Below are 25,221 nucleotides of genomic sequence, written 5' to 3'. Positions count from 1 at the left end.
TCAGCCCTGGGTTCTGAGTAAGTCCCAAGCCTCATGCAATACTGGCACATGCCCCTGATTTCCCAATCCTAGTAGAATGTTATGCCCTTCTATTCTTAAATGTCCGCAAATGTGTCTCTATGCACCCCTCATACTAGGGTGGTGGTGGGGAGGGCTTGTCTATCCACCTGAAAGAGAGCACACTGAGGCGGGAGGACCTCTGCACTTGCACAGATCTTTAAACACAGGAAGGAAACTCATCGAGGCAGCACAGTGTGGCAACTACAAACCATTTAACAAAACATAATAAAATTCAAAAGACAACAAACAGTGCATTCTAACATCATGCTATATTCGAATGTATCTAAAATAAAACAAACCAACTTCTCAAATAGACATGATATGTACTGATAACCTTGAATTAAAGGTAAGAGTTTAGAATAACTTACAGAAAAAAACACATTGAGGTTGTTTATATCTACAAAGCATGATTTCTTTTGTTATTCAATTAGAATTCGTTTGTTTAGCCAATATAATGATGTTTAAAGTAACATTAGGTCTAATGTATAAATATTTACTTATTTACTTTTTAATTCCTAAGCCCACCCCTTAAATATTCTCTAAAATATAAATGTCTCCAAATTTAAGTTGGAACAATAAATTTTTTTGAGAGAGAAAAACACAGACACATCTATTTGTTCCACTTATTTATGCACTCATTACTTGATTCTTGCATATGCCCTGACCGGGTATTGAACCTGCAGCCTTGAAGTATCGGATCGATGCTCTAACCCAGTGGTTGGCAAACTCATTAGTCAACAGAGTCAAATATCAACAGTACAACAATTGAAATTTCTTTTGAGAGCCAAATTTTTTAAACTTAAACTTCTTCTAACGCCACTTCTTCAAAACAGACTCGCCCAGGCCGTGGTATTTTGTGGAAGAGCCACATTCAAGGGGCCAAAGAGCCGCATGTGGCTCGTGAGCCGCAGTTTGCCGACCACTGCTCTAACCAAATGAACTACCAAGCGAGGGCGGTATAATCATTTTTAAAAGTTTTAATAATTTTAGAGAGAGAAACCAAGATGGCGGCATAGGTAAGCACCTAAACTGCTGCTTTGCACAACAATTTCAAAACTACAACTAAAAGACAGAACGGACACCATCCAGAACCACAAGAAAACTGGCTGAGTGAAAATTCTACAACTAGAAGGAAAGAGAAAAGCTCATAGAGAATTGGAGGTACGGCAAAGGGTCTTTGTGCACGCAGAGAGGAAGGGCGGCTGAGAGCCTGGCTGACTTTCTCTGGCGGAAGGGGGAAGGAAGCCCCCGACCGCACTGAACCCCAGTTCTGACTGCACTGAACCCCAGTCCCGGGTGAAACCCCGTGGACCCAGGCTCATAGAGGGGGAGACTGGACTGTCAGGTAGAGAGAAAGGCACCCGGAGACTCGGAGAACCGGGGGAGACCCAGGGAAGCCCCGGCGGGCCAGGGTGCACAAAGGCTGCGGGGGTTGCCACAGGCTTTCCCTAGCAGAAGGGAGTCGGAAGCTCCTGACTGCACTGAACCCCAGTTCTGACTGCACTGAGCCCCAGTTCCAGGCGAGCCCCTGGGGACCCACGCTCTTGTGGGGGGAATCTGGACTCTCGGGCGGAGACTCGGGAGCCGGGGAAGGCAGAGGTCTGCAGGCGCGCGCGTGCCAGTGGGCACAAAGGCTGCGGAGGTTGCCACAGGCTTTCCCTAGTGGAAGGGAGTCAGAAGCTCCTGACTGCACTGAGCCCCAGTTCTGACTGCACTGAACCCCAGTTCCAGGCGAGCCCCTGGGGACCCACGCTCTTGTGGGGGGAATCTGGACTCTCGGGCGGAGACTCGGGAGCCGGGGAAGGCAGAGGTCTGAAGACGCGCGTGCATGCGCGCAAGGGCAAGACTGACTGGAAGCCAACACTGTCTGCTCCGCTCTGAGACTCCACCCCATCCAAGCTGAGCACAGAGGCTTTTGCAATTTGGCAAGTCTAATCCTATAAGGCTGTCTCCAACACCAAACTTCTCCCAGCATAGACACAGCTGATCCTTACAGCCAACTGGCCTGGAGGTCAATTCTTCCCAGTGATACCAACAACAATAAAGACTTAATTACAACAAGGCTGTACACACAGTCCACAAAGGGGTGCACCAAGAGTGTCCACCTCAGGTTAACTGGGGAGGCAGACCCACTGGGCCATATTGGAAACCTAGCACACAAATCTACCCTACCAACTCAGGGAAGCAGTGAAAATGCGGCGTCAAAGAAACAGATCACAAACGAAAGAAATGGAGGAAAACAAACGACTGGATATAGAATTCAAAACCACGGTTATAAGGCTTTTCAAGAATATCCTAGAAAAGGCCGATAAATATAACGAGACCCTTGAAGATATGAAAAAGGACCAACTAGAAATTAAACATACACTGACTGAAATAAAAAATATTATACAGAGACCCAACAACAGACTAGAGAAACACAAGAATCAAGTCAAAGAATTGAAATACAAAGAAGCAAAAAACACTCAACCAAAAAAGCAAAAAGCAAAAAAAAATCCAAAAAGTTGAAGATAGTGTAAGAAGACTCTGGGACAACTTCAAGTGTACCAACATCAGAATAATTGGGGTGCCAGAAGAAGAGAGAGAGCAAGATACTGAAAACCTATTTGAAGAAATAATGACAGAAAACTTCCCCCACCTGGTGAAAGAAATAGACTTACAAGTCCAGGAAGTGCACAGAACCCCAAACAAAAGGAATCCAAAGAGGACCACACCAAGACACATCGTAATTAAAATGCCAAGAGCAAAAGACAAAGAGAGAATCTTAAAAGCAGCAAGAGAAAAACAGTTAATTACCTACAAGGGAGCACCCATACGACTGTCAGCTGATTTCTCAACTGAAACTATGCAGGCCAGAAGGGAATGGCAAGAAATATTCAAAGTGATGAACAGCAAGAATCTACAACCAAGATTACTCTACCCAGCCGAAACCGGTTTGGCTCAGTGGATAGAGCGTCGGCCTGCGGACTGAAAGGTCCCGGGTTCGATTCCGGTCAAGGGCATGTACCTTGGTTGCGGGCACATCCCCAGTGGGAGGTGTGCAGGAGGCAGCTGATCGATGCTTCTCTCTCATCGATGTTTCTAGCTTTCTATCCCTCTCTCTTCCTCTCTGTGAAATATCAATAAAATATAAAAAAAAAAAAAAGATTACTCTACCCAGCAAAGCTATCATTCAGAATTGAAGGTCAGATAAAGAGCTTCACAGATAAGAAAAAGCTAAAGGAGTTCATCACCACCAAACCAGTATTATATGAAATGCTGAAAGGTATTCTTAAAGAAGAGGAAGAAGAAAAAAGTAAAGATAAAAATTATGAACAACAAATACATATCTATCAACAAGTGAACCTAAAAATCAAGTGAATTAAAAACCTGAGGAACAGAATAATCTGGTGAATATAATAGAATCAGGGGCATAGAAAGGGAGTGGACTGATAATTCTCAGGGGGAAAGGGGTATGGGGGCGTTCAGGAAGAGACTGGACAAAAATCATACACCTATGGATGAGGACAGTGGGGGGGGAGGTAAGGGCAGAAGATGGGGTGGGAACCGGGTGGAGGGGAGCTATGGGGGGAAAAAGGAGAAACAATAGTAATAATCTGAATAAAGATTTATTAAAAATAAATAAATAAATAAATAAATAAATAAATAAATAAATAAATAAATAAAAGTTTTAATAGTTTTAGCTGGAGTTCTATAAGCAAGAAGGTATGTGTGGCTTTATTTGAACTACAGTTGATCACCCTTTTCACTTCTTTATTTTTAAAAGAAATCCAATGCCTACATTTTTAACAGTGCTATTAAGATATAATTCAAATATCATACAATTCACTCATTTAAAGCATACAATTCAATAGTTTTTAGTATAGTCCTGACCAGTTTGGCTCTGTAGATGGAGCGTCGGCCTGTGAACTGAGGGGTCCCGGGTGCAATTTCGGTCAAGGGCATGTACCTTGGTTTCGGGCACATCCCCAGTGCGGGTGTGCAGGAGGCGGCTGATGGATGTTTCTCTCTCATCAATGTTTTTAACTCTCTATCCCTCTCCCTTCCACTCTGTAAAAAATCAACAAAATATATACATTTTTTAAAAATAGTTTTTAGTATAGTCACAATGTCTATTCAAGGTTCAGTGCTGTGACCAACATAGAAATCATGGAAAGTATAGAAAAGTGAAGGTTCATGAGGCCTAACAAGAACACTAAATTACTAGTCGGATTTTCATAGTCGGTTCTTCACAGGATTGATATTTATCCTATCTAATAAAAGAGTAATATGCAAATTGACCGTCACTCCAAGACACAAGATGGCCTGCAGGGGAGGGCAGTTGTGGGCAATTAGGGGTGACCAGGCCAGCAGAAGCGGGCAATTGGGGGTGAACAGGTCGGCAGATGAGGGCAGTTGGGGGAGACTAGGCCAGCAAGGGAGGGCATTTGGGGGGAACCAGGCCTGCAGGGGAGGGTAGTTGGGGGGTACCAGCCTGCAGGGGAGGGCAGTTGTGGGTGATCAGGCCAGCAGGGAGGACAGTTAGGGGCAATCGGGCCAGCCGGGGAGCAGTTAGGCATCGATCAGGCTGGCAGGGGAGTTTTTAGGGGGTGATCAGGCTGGCAGGCAGAAGCAGTTAGGGGAAATCAGGCAGAGGCAAGCAAGCGGTTGGGAGCCAAAAGTCCTGGATTTTGAGTGGGATGTCCAACCGCCCATTTACATTATTTGTGTAATAACTAGGTGGTCAGACATCCCTCAATGGATCTCATATTGGAGGGTGTAGGCTGGGCTGAGGGACACCCCCCCCCCATGCACGATCTTCATGCACCAGGCCTCTAGTATTTTATAAATATACTAGAGGCCCAGTGCACAATTGGGGCGGATCGATGCCGGGCCTGTTGGGAGGAGGAGACGGCAAGAGGTTGGCTGGCCAGCCCACCCCTAATCAGCGCCAGACCAGCCAGGGGGGAGGGGCCATGGGCAATTGGCCGGCAAGCCCCACTCCTGATTGGGGTTGGGGAGACAATTGGGGGCAGGGCCGGCCGTCGGGAGGGGATGTGGGTGGTGGACCAGCCGACACCAACCCCAACTGGTGGAGGGGGCGCTCGGGAGGGGGGGAAGCTGATGGGAGGGCTCCCCCCAATCAGGGTGGGGGGGCTTATCTGGGATGGTGCAGGGGGGAGGGGCTGAAGGAGGTTGGCAGGCTGGCCCCAACCCTGATCAAGCCCTTCGTTGGCTGCAGTGGGTGTCATAGCTACTGGTCGTTTTGGTCGGTCGTTCTGGTCATTACAGGATTCTGGTTGCTGGCTTTTCATATATATAGATAATTAATGCAATATGTTAATTTAATATAAATGTTACATGTGTTCAACTCATATTTATTTAAATTATTTATAGTTCAGTCCTAGCTCTATATTCTCCCATTTTGAAATGTAAAGTGAGGCAGATATTGACTGCTTTATTCTTTTCTACCTTAATCAAGCATTTAGACCACACAACACAAGCAACGAAATACTCAATCACTCCCTCTCTGAACTGCAGCAGCAGTGTGGGTGTGAACAAGAATCCAAAGAGCATCCGTGTCCCCTTCACAGCCTTGAGGAGGACTCTAACCTTTTCTCAAAGCACATTATCACTCTAGGATCTAAGTGGTAAAGTTGCAACCACAGTTTAAAATAGCTAAACTGGTTCCTGATTTAGCTACACCAACTTTTTGTCTTCACAAAATTTCCATAAAGTGTAAGTCAATGTTTAACACTGAGAATAAAAGCAAATATTTGTCCTTCTATTACACGAGACCAGAGTATATTCTTTTGTTTTGTTCATTTGGTTCTTAGACTATACATATTCACTGTTGGCTAGAGTTAAATTCTCCTGAATATCACAGAATGAGGATAAGAAAGCTCCCTCCAAAGAAGAGCTTGTACACAATATAGAAGAGCATTAAATCTCAATCATCAAAGTGTCAGATAATGAAACCAACTGTCCAAACAACTGAGTAATACTAATAGGACAGGTTTGGGTCTCTACTTATCTGCAGCCATAGAATTAGCATTTATTGGCAGCAGAAAAAAACAGGAAAGGGGCAGAATGCACCCTACCAAGTTCTAATTTTTCAACTAAATGAAAATACATACTGTTCTTATGTATCTCCACAAAAACTCAAGAATATTCTTCACCCATAGTCTTAACTTTACAACACAGGTTAGACACTGGTATGTCCAACAAAAAAGGCCAGTCCTCAACCCATCAATCCAAACTTGCCAGGCCTTTTCCATTTATGAATAAAAAATAAAAAGGAGCGATGAATGAATAATACAGTTTACACTGAAGGTGCAGGACCAAAGTCTTACAGAATTATCACATGTTAAATGAGAGGTATTTTTCACATCCTAGTAGCCTTAATTCAAAACACTATATACTTTTTCTCAAAGTAATATTCTTCAATTATCTCATTTTTCATATCCAGTGTAAATTTTTACTTCACTAAATAAAATGAAAAACTGTAAGTGAACATATCCAAAAGCGGGGTTGGAAGTGGGTACCACATCGATTCATATTTTCCTCTGCTTCCAACCCTGCTAGGAATCAAACTATTATGAAAATGAGTGCAGCCCCCACCAGGTGTGGCTCAGTGGTTGAGCATCATCAACCTATGAACCAGGAGGTTACAGTTTGATTCCTCATCAGGGCACATGCCCAGGTTGCAGGCTGGATCCCCAGTAGGGGGTCATTCAGGAGGCAGCAGATCAATGATTCTCTCACCATGGATATTTATCTCTCTCCCTCTCCCTTCCTGTCTGAAATCAATAAAAAATATTTTTAAAATATTAAAAAAAAGAAAATGTGTACAAATATATCTCATTCAAAGCAAAATACCAGCCCAAAGCTCAGAACCCCAAGAACCCACTTAAAAATCAATACTACTAATACAGAAATCTTCTATTGTTGCCTTGCTCCCTAGCTAAAGCAGAATAGCAGACATCCTTTTAGACAATGTAATCCACTGGTTTTATTATAAAAATAACATGATTACAAAAAAGGTATAAAATTGTACATGAACTATAATTAAAAGTAAAAATTCTTTAAATGTATAAAAAATATTTTTCTTAAAAAAAAAAATATCCCCCTCAAATTCCAAAACCCTAGTGCTTTTCTTAGATGTAATCACTGTCAAGTTGCATGTGAATCTTTCCAGAAGTTTTCTAAGCAATGCAGGTATGTTTAAGTGTGTATGTATATGTGTGTGTGTGTGTACATACATATATATGTGCAAATGCAAATTTGGAATAAACAAGTGAAAAATTTTGGAGAAAATATAAATTCCTCCCTCCTTTCCTCCCTCCCTCCCCCCTTACTTTCTTCCTTCCTTCCTCCCTCCCTGAACTTGTCTTGCCCCCCAGTATGCATTTCACAAGGATTTTTATAAGCCAACTGATATTAGCCAACAGCTCGATGACCAAATACTTATGAAAGTCAGCACATGGGTTCTGTGAACTTCAGCCCGATGAGGCCTGCTGTTTTGGTGATTTATCTACTCTCTGTATTTAGCTTCTTTCTGGCATCATTTAAGTAGGTGTGACACCGATACTAGACACCATCTGCGAGTCCTCCTGCATATCCAAAGGACACCCCCCCTCCTTCCTGCTTCTAGTGACTTGATTCTCCAAAATACTGTGCCACATGCCCTCCGCGCCCTCACAGTTTCAGACCCCTCCTCCTCCCCCTCCTCCCCCCCAATCCTGTGGGGATTCCCCCAGCAGTTCCGGTCCGTCATCTGCAGGCTGCGCAGCGCCACGCCCTTAGTACCTGTGGCCCTCGACACTGCTGCTTCCCACCTCTCTGAGCCTCTGGCTCACTCTGGTCTCCAAGCCCTTTCTCCTCCAAGTGGAAATGGCCCTTCGGACACATGGCTGGCCATTTTCACTTGAAGTTTACACCAACCCTGATGTGAGCATTACTTATCTTAAAACACTGCTATTTCCGGTAAGTCTTAAACGGTGCCACCAACTCATGGTTAGGAAAGCATTAGGAAACAGGAGAAAAAGATGAGGAAGCCAACCAACCCCATTAGTTTCCATTCTGCATAAATAGCTTATGCAGAGAATGGCCCGAGGTAAAACAAAAACAAAAACAAAAACGATCAATACCCTGCCGCTTCCCAGTAGCGAAACTCTCCCAAAACTTCCCGCCCCAGCACACTGGACCCAGTTCACCTTACATAAAATGCTGTCTTACAATGCTACTTCCAAAAGAACTTAACTTTCCATTATCTTAACATCAGCAACTTTGGGAAGACCCTCACTGCTCTTCAGTTAGTCAGAAAAGACCAAGAAATTAGTCTCCTGGGAAAGAAGAAAAACCTACTTCTCTGGAGGCACCCGAGGCCACTCCTTTTTCTCCTACGGCGCAGGTGGGGCCGGGCTCCGGGGAAGCCACCCGCTTCCCGCTGCCCCTGAGGGCTCCTCCCTCCCCTCCCCCTCCCCCACACACACCCAGGTCCTGCAACTGCGCGGGTGGGAGAAGGGAGCGAGGGAAGGCGCCTTTGGGAGGGGCTGCGGGTCGCCCGCGCGGATGGGGACAGCGGGGCCACAGGCGCGGACTCGGGCTTATACCCGGCGGGCGCGTGGACAACGATCCGGACCGACACCGGCCCCTACCAGACCGGGAAGCAGGCGGTGGTCAGGACACACAAGCGTGGGCAGGTGGGGGTGGCAACGGTGCAGACACCCGACCTGTACAGGTAGGCAGCAGGAGCAGGGCGGTGCGCACCTACGGCCGGCGGGTCGGGTCGAGCGTGACGCACACCTGACTGGACAGGTAAGCATGGGGCGGGCAGGGCGGTGCGTGCACTAGAGCCCACAGGTAAGCGGAGTCTAGATTTGGGTCCGGGGCTGGACCCGCGCCGGCACTCACCCAGGCCGGCAGGTCGCAGGCGCGCACCCCAGACCCAAGCAGGAATGGGGTTAGGAGCAGGGTCGGGGCAGGAATGAGGGTAGGGAAGAAAGCGGGTCGTGCAGGTACGCGGGTTCAGGCGCCCGTACTCACCCAGGCCGGCAGGTCGCAGGCGCGCACCCCCAGGCGCACAGTGCGCTCCTCGTCTTCCAGCAGCGCCAGCGCGCGGCACAGGCGCGTGGCCTTGAGGCCGCGGCTGCGCCGGCACCAGGCGAGTAGCGCCAGCGCCAGCAGCACCCAGCTGAAGCTCAGGCCCAGGTAGCCAAGCGCGTACACCGGCAGCAGCAGCGCGAAGCTGCGGGCCAGCTGCGCCAACAGCCCCACCACGTCCACGCTCAGCGCCGCGCCAGCCGGCTCGGCCCGTGCAGCGTCGGCCACCGGGCCCGGGCCCCCGGCGTCTCCCATCGTCTGCCGCCCAGCCGCACTGCCAGCGCGTCCAGTCCCCGCCGAGATGCCTCCACCCGAGCGCCAGCGCCCCTCTGAGGGGACGGCGCCTCCCCTGCCGCCAGCGCGCGTTGCTGCCTGCAGGCGGCGTGTGACGTCAGCGCGCAGGACGGCGGGGCGGGGCCGCGGCGGGCAGGGCCCGGGCTGGGGGCACGTCACTCCTGGGGTGGGCGGGGCTTGAGTGGGCGGGGCGGGGTGGGAGGCCCTTGGCGGGGTTGGCTGTTCGGTCTTCACCGGGTGGTGGGCCGGCCTCTGGGAGTGGGCGGAGCCCAGCGTGGGACGCACTTCGCGGGGTCTCTGGGGGACGGCGTGCGGGGTCTCTGGCTGCCTACCTATGGAGCAGGATTGCGGGCTGGGCTGCCAGCATGGCAGTGGCCTTTACAGCACCGGTTGCGGAGCGCCCTGGGCTTGGGGACGGCTCTGTCGCCTGGCGGGGGACCGGAGGACGGGTGGATCGGCCAGGGCGCGGCTCCTGGAGGGCTGGTGTGGAAGGAGAAGTGCGCGCTCCTGCGGGTTCCTTCCACCTGCAGGTTTGGGGAAGTGGCTGTTTCATATCCTTTTAACATGTTAAAAACCGTGCTCCTGAGTGGTTGATAGTGCAGCGCCATAAAGCAAAGCAGTTACCGCTCTAGTCGTGCGGGTGATGCCACAGCATAAAGATGTGTTGTTTTTGTGTGTTTTTTTAATATATTTTTTTACTTATTTTAGAGAGGAAGGGAGAGGGAGAAAGAGAATCATCAATGATGAGAGAGAACCATTGATCGGCTGCTTCCTGCAGGCCCCTACTTTGGATCGAGCTCTCAACCAGGGCATGTGCCCTTGGCCGGAACCTGGGACTCTTCAGTCCGCAGGCCGAGGCTCTACCACTGAGCCACACCATCTAGGGCAAGATATGTTGTTTTGGAAATCGCAGCCAGCTTAGACATGAGAAAAACGCAACAGGATGGGGCCCTTTTACTTGAGTGTTAGACACAGGAATTTCGGCCCCAGCTAAGTGTCGGAGGCGATGCTGGCAGGAAAGTGGGATTCCAGCTCCAGGCAGGATGCTGCTCAGCTTCCCTGGAAGATGGTCACTTCCTGGCTACTCAATGCTGAAAGGACTCGCTTAGACCTGGCTTGTGATTTCTGAGAAGCACAGCAGCCTCTGATGACTTTATTTTCCAGGAAACTCAACCAGTACTTCCTAGTTAACTGTCCTTCAGCATATGCACTGACTTCCAAGGAAATTTTAATTAAATTTATATAGACAGGGCTGTTTTTTAACCCCTCTCTAACTCTTTAAACCTTGTTACTGACAGCCTTGAATTACCAACTTCAGGAAGAGCAGGGACTATAGGAGAGAAATAGAGCATGCTTACTTGTTTTTACATTCGTGATTGACATGTGTTCTTCCTTGCCATATTGCAGGGATTCTGAAATGATAACCTGATTACTACACAGTGGCTGCAGGACAAAGCCTGATGCCTTCAGGACAAAACAGTGCTATCCCACAGACCACTTGCTGTGTGAGATGAAGAGGACTGCCAACTAAAGACTAAGCTGCAATCAGCCTTGTTAGATTGGAGGAATCAGACTTCCTAACATGACTTTGGGGTTGGGGGATTGCATTGGCATGCATTCCTAACTTTGCCAAGTCTCATTAGTAATTCCACTAGGCTTTAAGTTCCTTGAGAGCAAGAATCACATTTATTAGGGTTATCAGCATATCTTCAGGCTGGCACAGTGCCTGGCATAGCAAGTACTGAATGAATAAATCTATCTCCTCCCTTCATCTGTGAGTCTGTATATAATTATGTGTGCATGTGTATGTGTTGTTATGGAGACATAAATACATATCTCATAAAAACCTTGCTCTAGGGTCTAGAACACTCAACTTCAGTGGAAGGTGCTAAATCTCAAACAAAGGAAGTAGTTTTCCCTTGCTTTTCACCAAATTACATTATGTAAGCTGTAAATACAAGGGATAGGCAATAGTAGGGCTACAGTTGGGAGTACGAGAAACAGTTTGTTCTTGTATTATTATTTATTAATTATTGTACTATTTTCCATACGAAAAACTGTCAACCTACTTTTGCTCACTGCTGTGTGTAAAATGGTGGGTCTCAACTCTTCCTATGCAACAGTTTAATGCTCAGATGCCACCCTCCACTTATGACTCAGTTGCGACCTCACCAGCAATTGCCTTGTTAACACAAAGGAGCATGAGCCTTTCCTCTGAAGAGTTGTAGAATCGTATCCTATAGATAAGACGTGTGAACACAAGCCACATAAGGAATCCTGCACATCTTTGATGAAGTCTTTGACCCGGGGGCCTAGGGATGTAAAATACATGGAAGAGAAGTGTCCATCAGCCTCCTGGCCTCGGCTGCCTTTGTGAGCCCACTTCCCTGTATTTGGTCATGCCAGAAGGCAGAATACATCTCTCTGCACCGAGTCAATAACGGGCCCAGGTCAGTTCTTAGGTCCTCGCTAGTATTTTATTCTTTATACACCTCAATCTCCGTGACCTTCACGTTACCTGTTTCTTTCTCTTCTGTGCAAACAGTTCTCCAATGAAAGTCTCTGGTTTCTCAGAGGAAAGGAGAGCATCATTGTGCATGTTCTAGAACAAAAACTGTGGCCCTCGCTGGGTTGGCTCAGTTGTTAGAGTGTACACCTGCAGAATGAAGGGTCGTGGGTTTAATTCCAGTCAAGGGCAGGTACCTCAGTTCCAGGCTCTATCCCCGGGCCTGGGCCATGTGGGAGGCAACCAATCAATGTGTTTCTCTCACATCAATGTTTCTCTCTGTGTCTCTCTTCCCCACTTTTCCACTCTCTCTAAAAATAAAAATAAAAATCAATGGAAAAAATATCCTTGGGTGAGGATTAGCAACAACAACAACAAGCTGTGAAGTCCAGTGTCTGCTCTCATTCCTTTCTGGTTTCAGATTAAAGTGCTGCCTTCTGGCCCCAGCTGGTTTGGCTCAGTGGATAGAGTGTTGGCCTGTGAACTGAAGGGTCCCAGGTTCGAATCCGGTCAAGGGCATATACCCGGGTTGCAGGCTCGATTCCCAGAAGGAGGCATGCAGGAGGCAGCCGATCAATGCTTCTCTCTCATCATTGGTGTTTCTATCTCTCTCCCTCTCCCTCCCTCTCTGAAATCAATATATGTATACACACACACACACACATACACACACACACACACTCTAGGGGCCCAGTGCACTGAAAGGAACCTTGGGCTGCAAGGCTGCAGTAGGCACAGGGGCAGGTCTCTGCCCATCCTCCACAACTCCGCCCAGCCCTCCCACCATGGCCCCCAGTCCCCTGTCTGCAGGCAGCCCCACTCCCGCTGCTGCCTCCCACACACTGACAGTGCTGACCCTGCTCCCCATCCGCTGATGGTGCAGAGCAAATGGGGCTGGCGCCAGCAATGGGTGCGAGTGGAGGCTGCTGCCCCGATCGCCCCCCCCCCCAGGAGCAAGGGGAGGTGGAGAAGCCCTCAGGGACGATCGGGGCGGCAGCTGCTGCTCACAACTGCTGATGAAGCCAAGTGATCGGGACCGGCTCTGGGCACCGGCAGCGGGTGCAAGCGGTGGCTCTGGTGGTGGCTGCAGGTGCGAGTGGAGCTGGCACTGGCAGTGGGTGCGAGTGGCGGCTCCAGCGGCCGCAAAGGGTGTGAGCAGGGCCAGCACCAGCAGCAGGTGCAAGCGCCAGGTGGGACTGTGGAGAGCGGGAGCAAAGAATTTTCAGTAACCACCAGAGGCTCGCCCGATGACAGCAAATGACAGTGACTGGCGCACCGCCTTGGTCTGGTGCCCCTGCTCACCTGCTCCATCATCCCGCCATGGCCAACGCCCGCCATGTTCTGCACATGCCCCCTGGTGGTCAGAGCACATTATAGCCACTGATTGGTTGTTCTTTTGTTGCCATTTGGTCTATTTGCATATTAGCCTTTTATTATATATATAAAAGTGCTGCCTTCTGTTTAAGTTCAATTCTTTTCACTTTGTTGTAGATCCTCTCCTGCCTAGATCGGGGCCTTATCAATTGTTCTGTCCACCTCTACTACCTCTCCCTGTCCCAGCTGCACCCCCTACACCCCTGCAGAGGTTTCATTGTAGAGGTGGAAGCCACTCTGACTCTCACTCAGATTATTTGGTCGTTGTGTGCATATTTCTCTCTCCTAGTAATTACAAGCTCCTAGAGGCCCAGCCTGTGTTTTAGCTATCTCTAGCACTCTATAGTGCCCATGTCATCACATGAACTCAGTAAGGTAAATATTACAAGATAAAATATAATATTTGATTGGCAAGTGAGTTATTTAGAAAATAATTGTTTTAAGAAGTCCGAGGAAAGATTGTTTTATCTTCATCTATAGCCATTTATTTTGCAAACACGGGGGAGATAGTGAGAAAGAGGAACGAGCATTTGCAAAGCCTGTGAACATGGTGCATTTGGGTGACTGTATAAGTTGTCCTGTTTGGTGATGAAAAAGATAGAAGCGGGAGTGACATGAGATTCATGTGCTAGATGACTGGCTGCAGTGCAGGATGGATTGGTAGGGGCTAGAATGAAAAATATAGACAAAGACATATTATCTTGACAAGAGTTGGCGATTGCATTTGGGAGGTGAGGGAGAAGGGTCATTCTTGCAGTATGGGTGTGGGTGGAAACAGTATCCACTGTTTTCTTGTTGATGGAAGGACACACTGGTTAAGAGGATGATTTAGCCTCAGATCATCCACCAGCCTAGCTGTGTGCCCTCAGGCAAGCAAATTAACCTTTCTGGTCCTCAGACTCCTCACCTGAAAAGCTGTAACATGCCTAGCTCACGTGGGATGCTAGGAGAATTAAATGAATTACTAAATGCCTCATTTGGAACAGTCCCTGAATAAAACATAGCTATCACCAATATTACCTTTCCTAACTTACTTCTATGTTCTTTCTAAGTTCGGGTGAGTAGAAATGAGAAAGGTAGGAGTGGTATGTTAAAAACCAGAGTATCATTAAATACAAAAGGCTTAATGGATCTGTTAATTTCTCTAAGGCAAGGAACTGAGTAAACGGCCGTTGTATCTGGAATACATAGATGGGCCCATAAAACTGTAACCGGTTCATAATAGTATATAACTAAAAAATACAATGTCTGAAAAATAAAATTTGTATCTATAGAAAAACCATATCAAAAGCACAGGCTGAAGTATTGCTTAACACATGATTTACAAATTTACTTTTTTACATTTTTATTTATGGATTTTAGAGACAGAGGGAGATGAGAGAAACATCATTTTGTTGTTCTTATTTATACATTCATTGGTTGCTTCTTGTATGTGCCCTGAGCGGAGATTGAACCCGAAACTTTGGTGTATCTGAACCATGCTCTAACCATCTCACCTTACCCGGCCAGGGCAAGAATTTACTCGCACGCGCACGCGTGTGAGAACATTAAGTGTAATATTTTGTCAGCATCATTTGTATACTAAACAAATGCAAAATAGTGTTTGGAAACAGCTGGGTGTGAGTTACATGGCACCGCTGGACTGGGACCTGCACCGCTGCATCCTGCACGTGATAAAATAAACCTAAGATGCAGAATATTCGCCTTCATGATTCAACTCTCATCTCTCGTGTCGCATGAAGTCATCCTTTCACGACTGCTTTTTCAAATGCATCGATTCCTGCCATTCTTACAAGTGTTTTATCAAATGACAACAAACGGAGAAATGATCTGTAAGGTGCAAAGCCTTATACAGAGGAAAAGCCCTTCTATCACCGACGGTAAATCTGTGAGGTCTGGTACTTCCATAGCCTGGACACACTGCCTTTCCAAGAGCCAGGTCGGGGCCTCCGATGATCCAGGGGCCACCAGGCTAAGTGGAGCCGGTTAAGCGGCAGCTGATGCGGCAGCCGAGCCTCATTTTTCTCTTTTAGCTTCGCTCCTGCCGGCCCCACAGCGGGGTCAGCCCAGCGTCGTCCGGCATCTGGCTGGGCGCATCAAGCTCAGGGAAATCCCAGCCAGCGATCGCTCTGCCCTCGGCTGCTCGCGCCTCCCGATGGCCAGGAGTCGGGTCGCGCATGCGCGCTAGGGAGGCCGCGGAGCATGCCGGGCCAACGGTAGCAGGGCCTCTCCCGCCTCAGCTTGCTGGTTGCTATGAATAGGCGACGCCCCTCCGGAGGAGAGTAAGGCCCCGTGGCCTTTCCTCCTGGGGCCGCGCCTGCGAGCGGCGATGGAGCCCGGGAAGGTGGGTGCGCACGGGCTCTGGGAAGGTCACGGAACTTGCTTAATTGGTCCAGTCTCCACAGTGTCCAGTCACCCGGCGGCCCTGGGCCCGGGCCGGACTCCCGTGACCGCTTAGCCTCCTTTTACCCACCGCTTAACGCCCACAGACTCCCCGACCTCTGTCTTCTATCCGTTTCCCTCTCGTTTTTTTAAGTTATCCTGTAGCGTAAGTTTCCTGTGATTTGTTAGTAGGTTGATTTTTAAATCTGAAAACCAAACACTGTTATATGATGACATGAGCAGTATTCACTGCAGACCTAAGCGTGATTGGGCCGATAATGTTGTTGACATTTGGTGATCACTTTCAAAGGAAAGCTCTCGTTTACCTTCACTTCGGGGATCTCTCTCTCTCTCTCTCTCTCTCTCTCTCTCTCTCTCTCTCTGTGTGTGTGTGTGTGTGTGTTTCTCCCTTTCTACTTTCTCCATCCTCTCTTTCTAGAACTCTGATTCAGTCTCTTGGTAAGTGTTGGACTGGCGGCTTGTACTTCCCATCTCTTTGCCTTTTAGAAAATAGAGACATATTGATATATTAGGGGGATTTCTCCAACTTTATCGTTAACTTTATTTACTTAAATTTTTTACTTTGTTACATTTAATATTAAGAATTCTTCTTCTCATAGTGCTCCTTTTGTAGCATGTTTTAATTTGTGCTTAAAAGATTTTTGATATCTTCCAGAGGATATAACTCTTATGCCTTTAAAAAAAGAGAATAAATACTTCTGTTCATTTTCTTGTGTCATTTTCTCTATTTGTCTTGATTCTTCTCTCTCTCTTTTTAAAATCCTCACTGAGGATATGCTTTTATTGAATTTAGAGAGAGAGGAAGGGAGAGAGAGAACATCAATGAAAAACATCGATTGGTTGCCATGCCAGGGCCAGGGATGAAACCCCCAGCCTAGGTATGTGCCCTGATGGGGAACTGAACCTGAAACCTGTTGGTGTACAGGACAATACTGTCACCAACTGAGCCACCCAGCCAGGGTGATTCTTCTCTTTCTTATGTTGGTTTTTCTTAAATGCCAGATTGACCCTTCATATTTATGAATGAAGCACCAGCTTGGGACTGGCACTGATAGGCTGCGGAGGGACCTGGAAAAGGGAGGACTGTGTTGCCTATGCTTAGCCTGAGCCTTGAGGCAGTATGGACATTTACATTATGAAGCAGCCAAAGAAAAACATTCTGTAATAATTTATAGGTAATTTTAAACTAGTGAATAATTTTTAAAAATCTGTATATCTGTTACCATTTATTCTGGTAGATAGACAGTAAATTCTTGCGTGTTCAGGACTCATTGGCATTGACTAAAATGGTCTAATGAAAAGCAGCTTAGTAGAGCTTGCAAAATAATTATTTTAAACTTGGAAAATTCCAACTTTATACTTTTCTTTTTAGAGAAGAAACAAAGATGAAACATGGACAGCAGATGACCTCCGAAAACACCTTTGGGTAAATGTATTTAAAATATTTGAGCTGGGGTCTGATTGGACAGTTTTTCCTGGTTCTCAGCCCTACACAACTTTGCTTCCATGTGGCTCATTTCAGGGGTGTTCTCGACTCATGTGGGTAGCAGCTCTGGGTCTGTGGTGAGAAAGGGGTTTCCTAGCCCAGCCTGAATGTCACCAACTCTGTCTGGCTTCTTTCATGGTTCAGAGCCCAGGCTGTGTGTGTACATGTGTGGTGTGCATTGTGTGTGTCTGTCTGTGTGTGTGTATGTGTACGTATGTGGAGGGAGGCTTGGGGATTGAGAGAGATCCCCTGAGAGTTTTATAAGGAAGGTCCTTGTACTTGAGTAGGACCTGGATGGGCCTCAGACATTGTGACACAGCTTCAGTACCTTGTTCTCTATATTTTTTTCTTTATGAAAATCTAAACTGAAAGAAGCTTGTGAGTTCTCAAGGCTCACCCCAGGGCCTCCACAAGCATTCCTTGTGTGTCATTTAGTCATTGATTTGCATATTTCTGCTATTTCTTTTTTTTTCTTCTTCAGTATCCTGTTCATTTTCTTTCTAATCTGGGTAGAGTTTTAGATTTGACTTGATAACAAATGGGAATGTGTCTCCCAAGTGGGCGCTGGTCTGCAGTCATAGAAATGCCGTGATACCTCTGTGGCTGTGGAGGCTTCTCCTGCCCTTCCTGCTGGCGGGGGAGCAGGACACAGTGGCAGCTGGTGGTTTTAAGGCTGTCACGCTCAGAAACCCTTTCCTTTTTCTTGCTTTGGCTGCACAGTTGGCACTTCCTAGGGAAGATAAGAAACACAGGGAAAAGAAGTTACATAAGGACTTGGAAACGGATGCCCCAGAGTCCAAGGAGCAGAAGCCCAGGGACCCAGACCGGGATGCCAAGCGCAGGGAGAGGGTGGCAGACAGAGACCGCCATGGCTCCAGGGAGCATCCTCGTGGGGACAGAGACAAGGAGAAGCCACGAGAGCGGAGAAGGGACGCCCGGGACCTGGACAGAGAGAAGCTGAGGGACAAGGCCCGAGAGCATGACACAGAGAAGCACCAGAGCCGAGGCAAAGACCGGGAGAAGGACCGGGAGCGTGAGGGAGAGCACCGGGTGCAGAGGGAGGAGCCCAAGCCTGCGGCCAGACACCACAACTGGCCTGAGCACAGGATGCGGTCAGGTACTTGTCTGGGCTGTGGCCCTCCCAGGGCCAGGCACGTGGGCGAGCCCCTCTGAAGTGCTCACTCCCTACGTTGTCCTTGCCCTTGGTTTTCGGAGGCTCAGCTTTGTGTTTGGTTGTGCCCATGCTGAACTGTGTGCTTTGCAAGATGGTTTTCTTTTCGGTATTTTAAAACTCATTTCAGTGAGTGAAAGGAGTAACGATTTTCTCATTTGCTAGAGTTTTACTAAATCTCAATCCACATTGTAGATAAACAAAAGTTATGCTCTTTGGTAAAAGAATTTCTCAGAAGTATCCGTTTTATTTTAAGCAACTAGAGGCCCAGTGCACGACATTCATGCACGGGGCGGGGGGTCCCCTCAGCCCAGCCGGACCCTCTCCAATCTGGGACACTTTGGGGGATGTCCAACTGCTGTTTTCGGCCCAATCCCAGGGACATGCCTCTCACAATCCAGGACCGCTGGCTTCTAACTGCTCACCTGCCTGATTGCCCCTAACTGCCCCCTCCTGCTGGCCTGGTTGCCCCCAACTGTCCCCCTGCTGGTCTGGTCGCCCCACGCAGCCTGCTGGTCAGTCGTTTTGTCGTCCCTCGCTAACTCCCCTGCTGGCCTGGTCGCCCCACGCAGCCTGCTGGTCAGTCGTTTGGTCGTCCCTCACTAACCCCCCTGCTGGCCTGGTCGCCCCACGCAGCCTGCTGTTCGGTTGTTACTGTGAGGGCGTAGTGACCAATTTGCATATTGCCCTTTTATTAGTATAGATATTTAACAATTTGTCTGAATATTCAGTTTGGTCCTTATCTTTGAAAATGTTGATTCTTTTCATTTTAAGCATAATGACTTTTGTCTTGGCAGATTCAAAAGTGAAAATCTATTTTTCCCTATTGGAGGGAGCTGTGTGTATTGTCACTGGTTGTGTGTGGCTCTGCTGGTCCCTTTGGCCTCTCTCATAGGTGGGGGGGGGGGCAGCGACCGGCTGTAGGTGGTGCCCTCCTCCACTCGTCCCAAGGTCGCATTGATTCTCTTGCAGCTGAGCACTTGGCGGAAATGTCCGCCCAGCGGGGCATTTTTCTGGATGGGCTGTGCTACCCCAGCACCTCTGTTAGCGACGCAGGGCCCAAAGGTGTGTGCATTGGGCTGGTGCCGCTGAGTTCCAGCAGCTAGGTTGCACCTGCCAGGTTGCCTCCTTAGCAGTTGCCACTGTCATCTCCTTTATTCCATTTTTGTATGTGATTTTTTAATTTTTAATTTATCTTTATTGTTGAAAGAATTACAGATGTCCCCCTTTTTTCCCCATTGACCCCTTGGAGCCCGCCCCCACCTCTCACTCCAGGCCTTCCCCACACTATTGTCTGTGTCTAGGGGTTATGCACATATGCATCCAAGGTCTTTGGTTAATCTCTTCCCAGCCACTCACCCACCCCTGCCGTCCCTCTGAGATTCATTTTTAGTTTAGATTCCAGGACTTTTCATTCTTGAGATTATAGAATGTGGTCTAATAGAAGAATATGTTTTCATGTGTTAATACATAATTTTGTAATGCAGTATTTACAAAAAAGACTACAGCAAGATGTTAGGGGGCCTTTTGGATGTCTGAAGTTTGGGAATGTTAAAAGTATGTTTTCTTGCCCTCGCCAGTTTGGCTCAGTGGATAGAGCATCGGCCTGTGGATTGAAGGGTTCCGGGTTTGATTCCAGTGAAAGGCATGTACCTCGGTTGCAGGCTCAATCGGTGGCCCTGGTTCGGCGCATGCGGGAGGCAACCAATCGACATCAATGTTTCTCTCTCTGTCTCTCCCTCTCCCACTCTCTCTAAAAAAAATCAATGAAAAAATGTCCTCTGGTAAAGATTGACAACAAAAAACAAACAATAAAAGCATGTTTTCTTTTAATAGTAAGTAAAGTAAGAGCTGAAGAGAACGAGAGGAGAGATGAGAACTCTGAAAGAGGAGATGAAGAGAGAGAAAGAAGATACCGAGAAAGGAAGGTACGCATACGAGGCCCCAAACACTGCAAATCGATGACATGTTGGTGTTAGAGGCATTGGGGAAATTTTGTAACATAGACTTTGAGGCTTGTGGAAAGACACCCGGGGGTAAGCTCTGCATTAAATTATAATTATGTCCTTATGATTATTTCTGGAAGAGAACTTGCTGGATCAGGGTAAATGTAGACGTCCCCCATTCGGCTTACATAAAGGCTTTAGTTACTTATGTCCTCAGGGTGCTGTCCCTGTGTCCTCAGCAGATGTGTCCCAGGTGGTGTCCTGACTCAGGAGGATGGGTGCATGGCATTTGTAGGCCTGTGGCAGGTGTGTCCTGCACGCTGATATCTGATACCTGTGGCAAACCCACCTGCTGCATTTGTTCCCTTTCTGGTGGAGTCCTTCTTTAAAAAAAATAATTCTTTATTGTTGAAAGTATTACATATGTCCTTTTTCCCCCCCATAGACCCCCTCCAGCCCACCCCTCCTTCCCCCCAGGCCTTCACTGCCCCATTGTCTGTGTCCATGGGCCATGCATATATGCATACAAGGTCTTGGTTGATTACCTCCCACGCACCCTCCCCTGCCTTCCCTCAAAGATTCCACACTCTGTTCCATGCTTCTATGTCTCTGGATCCACTCTGTTCATCAGTTTATTTTGTTACTTAGATTCCACAGATGAGTGAGATCATGTGATACTTGTCTTTCTCTTACTGATTTACTTTACTTAGCATGATACTCTACAGGTCCCTCCATGCTGTCTCAAAGGGTAAGAGATTCTTCTATTTTACTGCTGCATAGTATTCCATAGTATAAATGTACCACAGTTTTTTAATCCACTCATCTACTGATGGGCACTTGGGCTGTTTCCAGATCTTAGCTATTGTAAATTATGCTGCAGCCGTGGGCAAACTACGGCCCGCAGGCTGGATCCGGCTGTTCTATCCGGTTCTCTTGCTCTCCCCTCCGCTCCTTTACTTTGAATTTATATTAGTTCACACAAACACTCCATCCATGCTTTTGTTCCGGCCCTCCGGTCCAGTTTAAGAACCCATTGTGGCCCTTGAGTCAAAAAGTTTGCCCACCCCTGTACTAGAGGCTCGGTGTATGAAATTCGTGCACAGGGTCGGGGGGGGTCCCTCAGCCTGGCCTGCACCCACTCCAATCCGGGACTCCTTGGGGGATGTCTGACTGCTGGCAGTCGGACATCCCTCTCGCAATCTGGGACCACTGGCTCCTAACCACTCACCTGCCTGCCTGCCTGATAACCCCTAACCCCTCTACCTGCCTGCCTGATCGCCCCTAACCCCTCTGCCTGCCTGCCTAATCGCCCCTAACCCCTCTGCCTGCCTGCCTGCCTGATTGCCCCTAACCGCCCTCCCCTGCCGGCCTGATCGCCCCTAACCACCTCTGCCTCGGCCCCCGCCACTGTGGCTTTGTTCGGAAGGAGGACCAGATGCCCAGAAGATGTCTGGTTGACCCAATCTAATTAGCATATTACCCTTTTATTAGTATAGATGAACATAGGGGTGCATATATTCTTTCTGATTGGTGTTTTGGGTTTCTTAGGATATATTCCTAGAAGTGGGATCACTGGGTCAAATGGAAGTTCCATCTTTAATTTTTTGAGGAAACTCCATACTGTTTTCCATAATGGTTGCACCAGTCTGTGTTCCCACCAGCAGTGCACTAGGGTTCCCTTCTCACCACATCCTTGCCAGTACTTGTTGTTTGTTGATTTGTTCATGGTAGCCATTCTGACAGGTGTGAGGTGATACCTCATTGTGGTTTTAATTTGCATCTCTCTGATGATCAGTGATTTTGAGCATTTTGTCATGTCTCTTGGCCATCTGTGTGTTCTCTTTAGAGAAGTGTCTATTAGGTCCCTTGCCCATTTTTTAATTGGGTTGTTTGTCTTCCTTCTGTTAAGTTGTATAACTTTCTTACATATTTAACCCTTTATCAGGTATATCATTGCCAAATATGTTCTCCCATACATATGGGCTTCCTTTTCATTTTGTTGATGGTTTCTTTTGCTGTGCAGAAGCTTTTTATTTTGATGTAGTCCCATTTGTTTATTTTCTCCTTAGTTTCCTTTGCCCTAGGAGCTGTACTGTAAACATATTGCTAGGAGAGATGTCTGAGATTTTGTTGTCTATGATTTCTTCTAGGATTTTTAGGGTTTCATGACTTATATTTAAGTCCTGTATCCATTTTGAGTTTATTTTTGTGTATGGTGTAAGAGGGTGTCTAGTTTCATTTTCTTGCCTTTATCTGCCCAGTTTTCCCAACACCATTTATTGAAGAGACTGCCTTGACTCCATTGTATGCTCTTGCCTCTTTAGTCAAATATTAATTGAGCATAATGGCTTGGGTCAATTTCTGGGGTCTCTTTTCTATTTCATCCTATATAATAATCCTATATAATAAAAGTGTAGTATGCAAATTGTCCACTTGACTGGAAGTTCCTCTGGGAGTTCTACCGGGGGCGGGGATAGCTGGGGGAAGGGAGATTGTACCGGATGGAAGCTAGCAGCCACTAGGGACCCCATCAGCGCACAAATTTCATGCACTGGGCCTCTAGTTGGTCTATACCTGTTCTTGTGCTAGCACCAGGCTGTTTTGATTAAGGTGGCTTTGTAGTTTAACTTGAAATCTGGTATTGTGATTCCTCCAACTTTGTTGTTCTTTCTCAAGATTGCTGCGGCTATTCAGGGTCTGTTTTGGTTCCATATACTCTGTTTTGGAGTATTTGTTCTAAATCTGTGAAATATGCGGTTGGTATTTTATTTTATTTTATTTTTTAATATGTTTTTATTCATTTCAGAGAGGAAGGAAGAGGGAGAGAGATAGAAACATCCATGATGAGAGAGAATCATTGATTGGCTGCCCCCTGCACGCTCCCCACTGGGGATTGAGCCTGCAACCTGGGCATGTGCCCTTGACTGGAATCGAACCTTGGACCCTTTAACCTGCAGGTCAACGCTCTATCCACTGAGCCAAACCGGCTAGGGCTGCTGTTGGTATTTTAATAGGGATTGCATTAAATCTGTAGATTGCCTTGGGTAGTATGGACATCTTAATGATGTTGATTCTACCAATCCATGAACACAGTATATTCTTCCACTTGTTTGTATCTTCTTCTTTCTCTTTTTTCAACATCTTACAGTTTTCTGAATACAGATATTTTGCCTCCTTGGTTAAGTTTATTCCTACATATTTAAATTTTTTTGTTGCAATGGTAAATGGGGTTGCTTGTTTACTTTCTATTTCTGAGAATTCATATCTTCTATCTATTAAAGGCTAATATGCAAAGTATCCCCTCAGGAGTTCGACTGGGAGACCAGGAGTTCAATCGCTCGCTATGATGTATGTTGACCCCGGGGGGTGGTGTGGAATGAAGGAAGGCCCCGGCCAGCAGCCAGAAAGCTCCAATAGGCCCTGATCTCCAGCCAGGCCTAAGGACCCTACCCATGCACAAATTTCGTGCACTGGGTCTCTAGTTGGTGTATAAAAATGCCATCGATTTTTGGGTGTTGATTTTGTATTCTGCTACATTGCCAAATTCATTCATTAAATCTAGTAGTTTTTTGGTGGAGTCTTTAGGTTTTCTATGTATAATATCATGTCATCTGTGAATAATGACAGTTTCATATTCTCCTTCCCATTTGGATGCCTTTTATTTCCTTTTATCTGATCGCTGTGGCTAGGACTTCCAGTACTATCTTTCTATCTAATAAAGAGGGAATATTCAAATTGACCGTCATGCCGTCACAAAAATGGGGGTGCCCAGTCCCCTCAGTCTCGCCAGAGTCCCACAGTCCTTTCAGCCCAGCAGGGGCATGGCAGGCGCACAGTAGCCGGACCTGCCCTCAGCCCTCCAGCCCTCCAGGGCCGGCCTGAGGCGCAGGTAAGCCTTGGATGACGGCTGCCCAGCTGCCTAGGGCCGCCCGAGGCTAAGGTAACCAGGGCTGGACGAGGCTTGTGCTACCGGCAGTGGCAACAGCAGAGGTGTGATGGGGGCATTGCCTTCCCCTGATTGCCGGGTCACCTCCTGCCCCTGAGGGCTCCCGGACTGTGAGAGGGGGTAGGCTGGGCTGAGGGACTCTCCCTCCAGTGCATGAATTTTCATGCACTGGGCCTCTAGTGTTGAATAAGAGTGGTGACCACGGACATCGCTGTCTTGTTCCTGTTCTTAGGGGAAACGGTTTTAGTTTTTGCCCATTGAGTATGATGTTGGCTGTACGTTTGTCATCTATGGCCTTTATCATGTTGAGATATGCTCCCTTTATTCCCACTTTGCTGAGAGTTTTTATCAAAAATGGGTGTTGGATTTTGTCAAATGCTTTTTCTGCATCTATTAATGTGATCATGTAATTTTTGCCTTTCAATTTGTTTATGTGAGGTGTCCCGTTTATTGATTTGTGATTGTTGTACCAGCCTTGTATCCCTGGATTAAATCCCACTTGGTCATGGTCTTTTTAAAGTATGGCTGGAGCCCTAACTGATTTGGCTCAGTGGATAGAGCGTCGGCCTGTGGACTGAAGGGTCCCAGGTTCGATTCCGGTCAAGGGCATGTACCTGGGTTGCGGGCACATCCCCAGTGGGGGGCGTGCAGGAGGCAGCTGATCGATGTCTCTCTCTCATCGATGTTTCTAACTTTATATCCCTCTCTCTTCCTCTCTGTAAAAAATCAATAAAATATATTAAAAAAAAATAAAGTATGGCTGGATCTGATTTGCTAATATTTTGTTGATGATTTTATCATCTATGTTCATCAAGGATATTGGCCTGTAATTCTCTTTCTTTGTAGTATCTTTATCTGATTTTGGAATTAGGGTAATGCTGGAATCATAAAAAGAGTTTGAAAGTGTTCCTTTTTCTGAGATTTTTTTGGAATAGTTTGAGGAGTATAGGT

General features: G+C 47.2%; 2 protein-coding genes and 1 pseudogene across 12 annotated transcripts in view; 2 read left to right on the top strand and 1 right to left on the bottom strand.

The window, feature by feature from the left end:
* ESYT2 (extended synaptotagmin 2) overlaps window positions 1–9,543 on the bottom strand; it is an 83,014-nt gene extending 73,471 nt beyond the window's left edge. Inside the window, exon 1 of one of the 2 annotated variants that reach the window (XM_080664849.1) lies at window positions 9,088–9,543. In XM_080664849.1, coding sequence (XP_080520975.1) covers window positions 9,088–9,399 — 312 coding nt within the window. In that variant the 5' untranslated portion in view covers window positions 9,400–9,543. The remainder of the gene's footprint in view (window positions 1–9,087) is intronic. The other variant, XM_080664848.1, reaches the window with a different exon arrangement.
* Window positions 9,544–15,086: 5,543 nt separating this feature from the next.
* LOC308246771 lies at window positions 15,087–15,608 on the top strand (annotated as a pseudogene). Its single transcript has one exon. The product of its transcript is annotated as an uncharacterized misc_RNA (transcript).
* Window positions 15,506–25,221, top strand: part of DYNC2I1 (dynein 2 intermediate chain 1) — an 81,422-nt gene continuing 71,706 nt past the window's right edge. For 8 of the 9 annotated variants that reach the window (XR_013960393.1, XR_013960394.1, XR_013960395.1 and 5 more), the window contains exons 1-4: window positions 15,506–15,662; window positions 17,094–17,147; window positions 17,928–18,324; window positions 20,215–20,306. Coding sequence is in view for 4 of the 9 variants with exons in the window: in XM_080664434.1 (XP_080520560.1) it covers window positions 15,648–15,662; window positions 17,094–17,147; window positions 17,928–18,324; window positions 20,215–20,306 (558 nt within the window). In the remaining 5 variants the exon portion in view is untranslated. The remainder of the gene's footprint in view (window positions 15,663–17,093; window positions 17,148–17,927; window positions 18,325–20,214; window positions 20,307–25,221) is intronic. The other variant, XM_080664435.1, reaches the window with a different exon arrangement.

Source organism: Plecotus auritus (assembly GCF_963455305.1).
Source record: "Plecotus auritus genome assembly, chromosome: 4".
Taxonomy (NCBI): Eukaryota; Metazoa; Chordata; class Mammalia; order Chiroptera; family Vespertilionidae; genus Plecotus; species Plecotus auritus.
The sequence above is the reverse complement of the archived record's forward strand: the minus strand, read 5'-3'. Positions and strand labels throughout refer to the sequence as shown.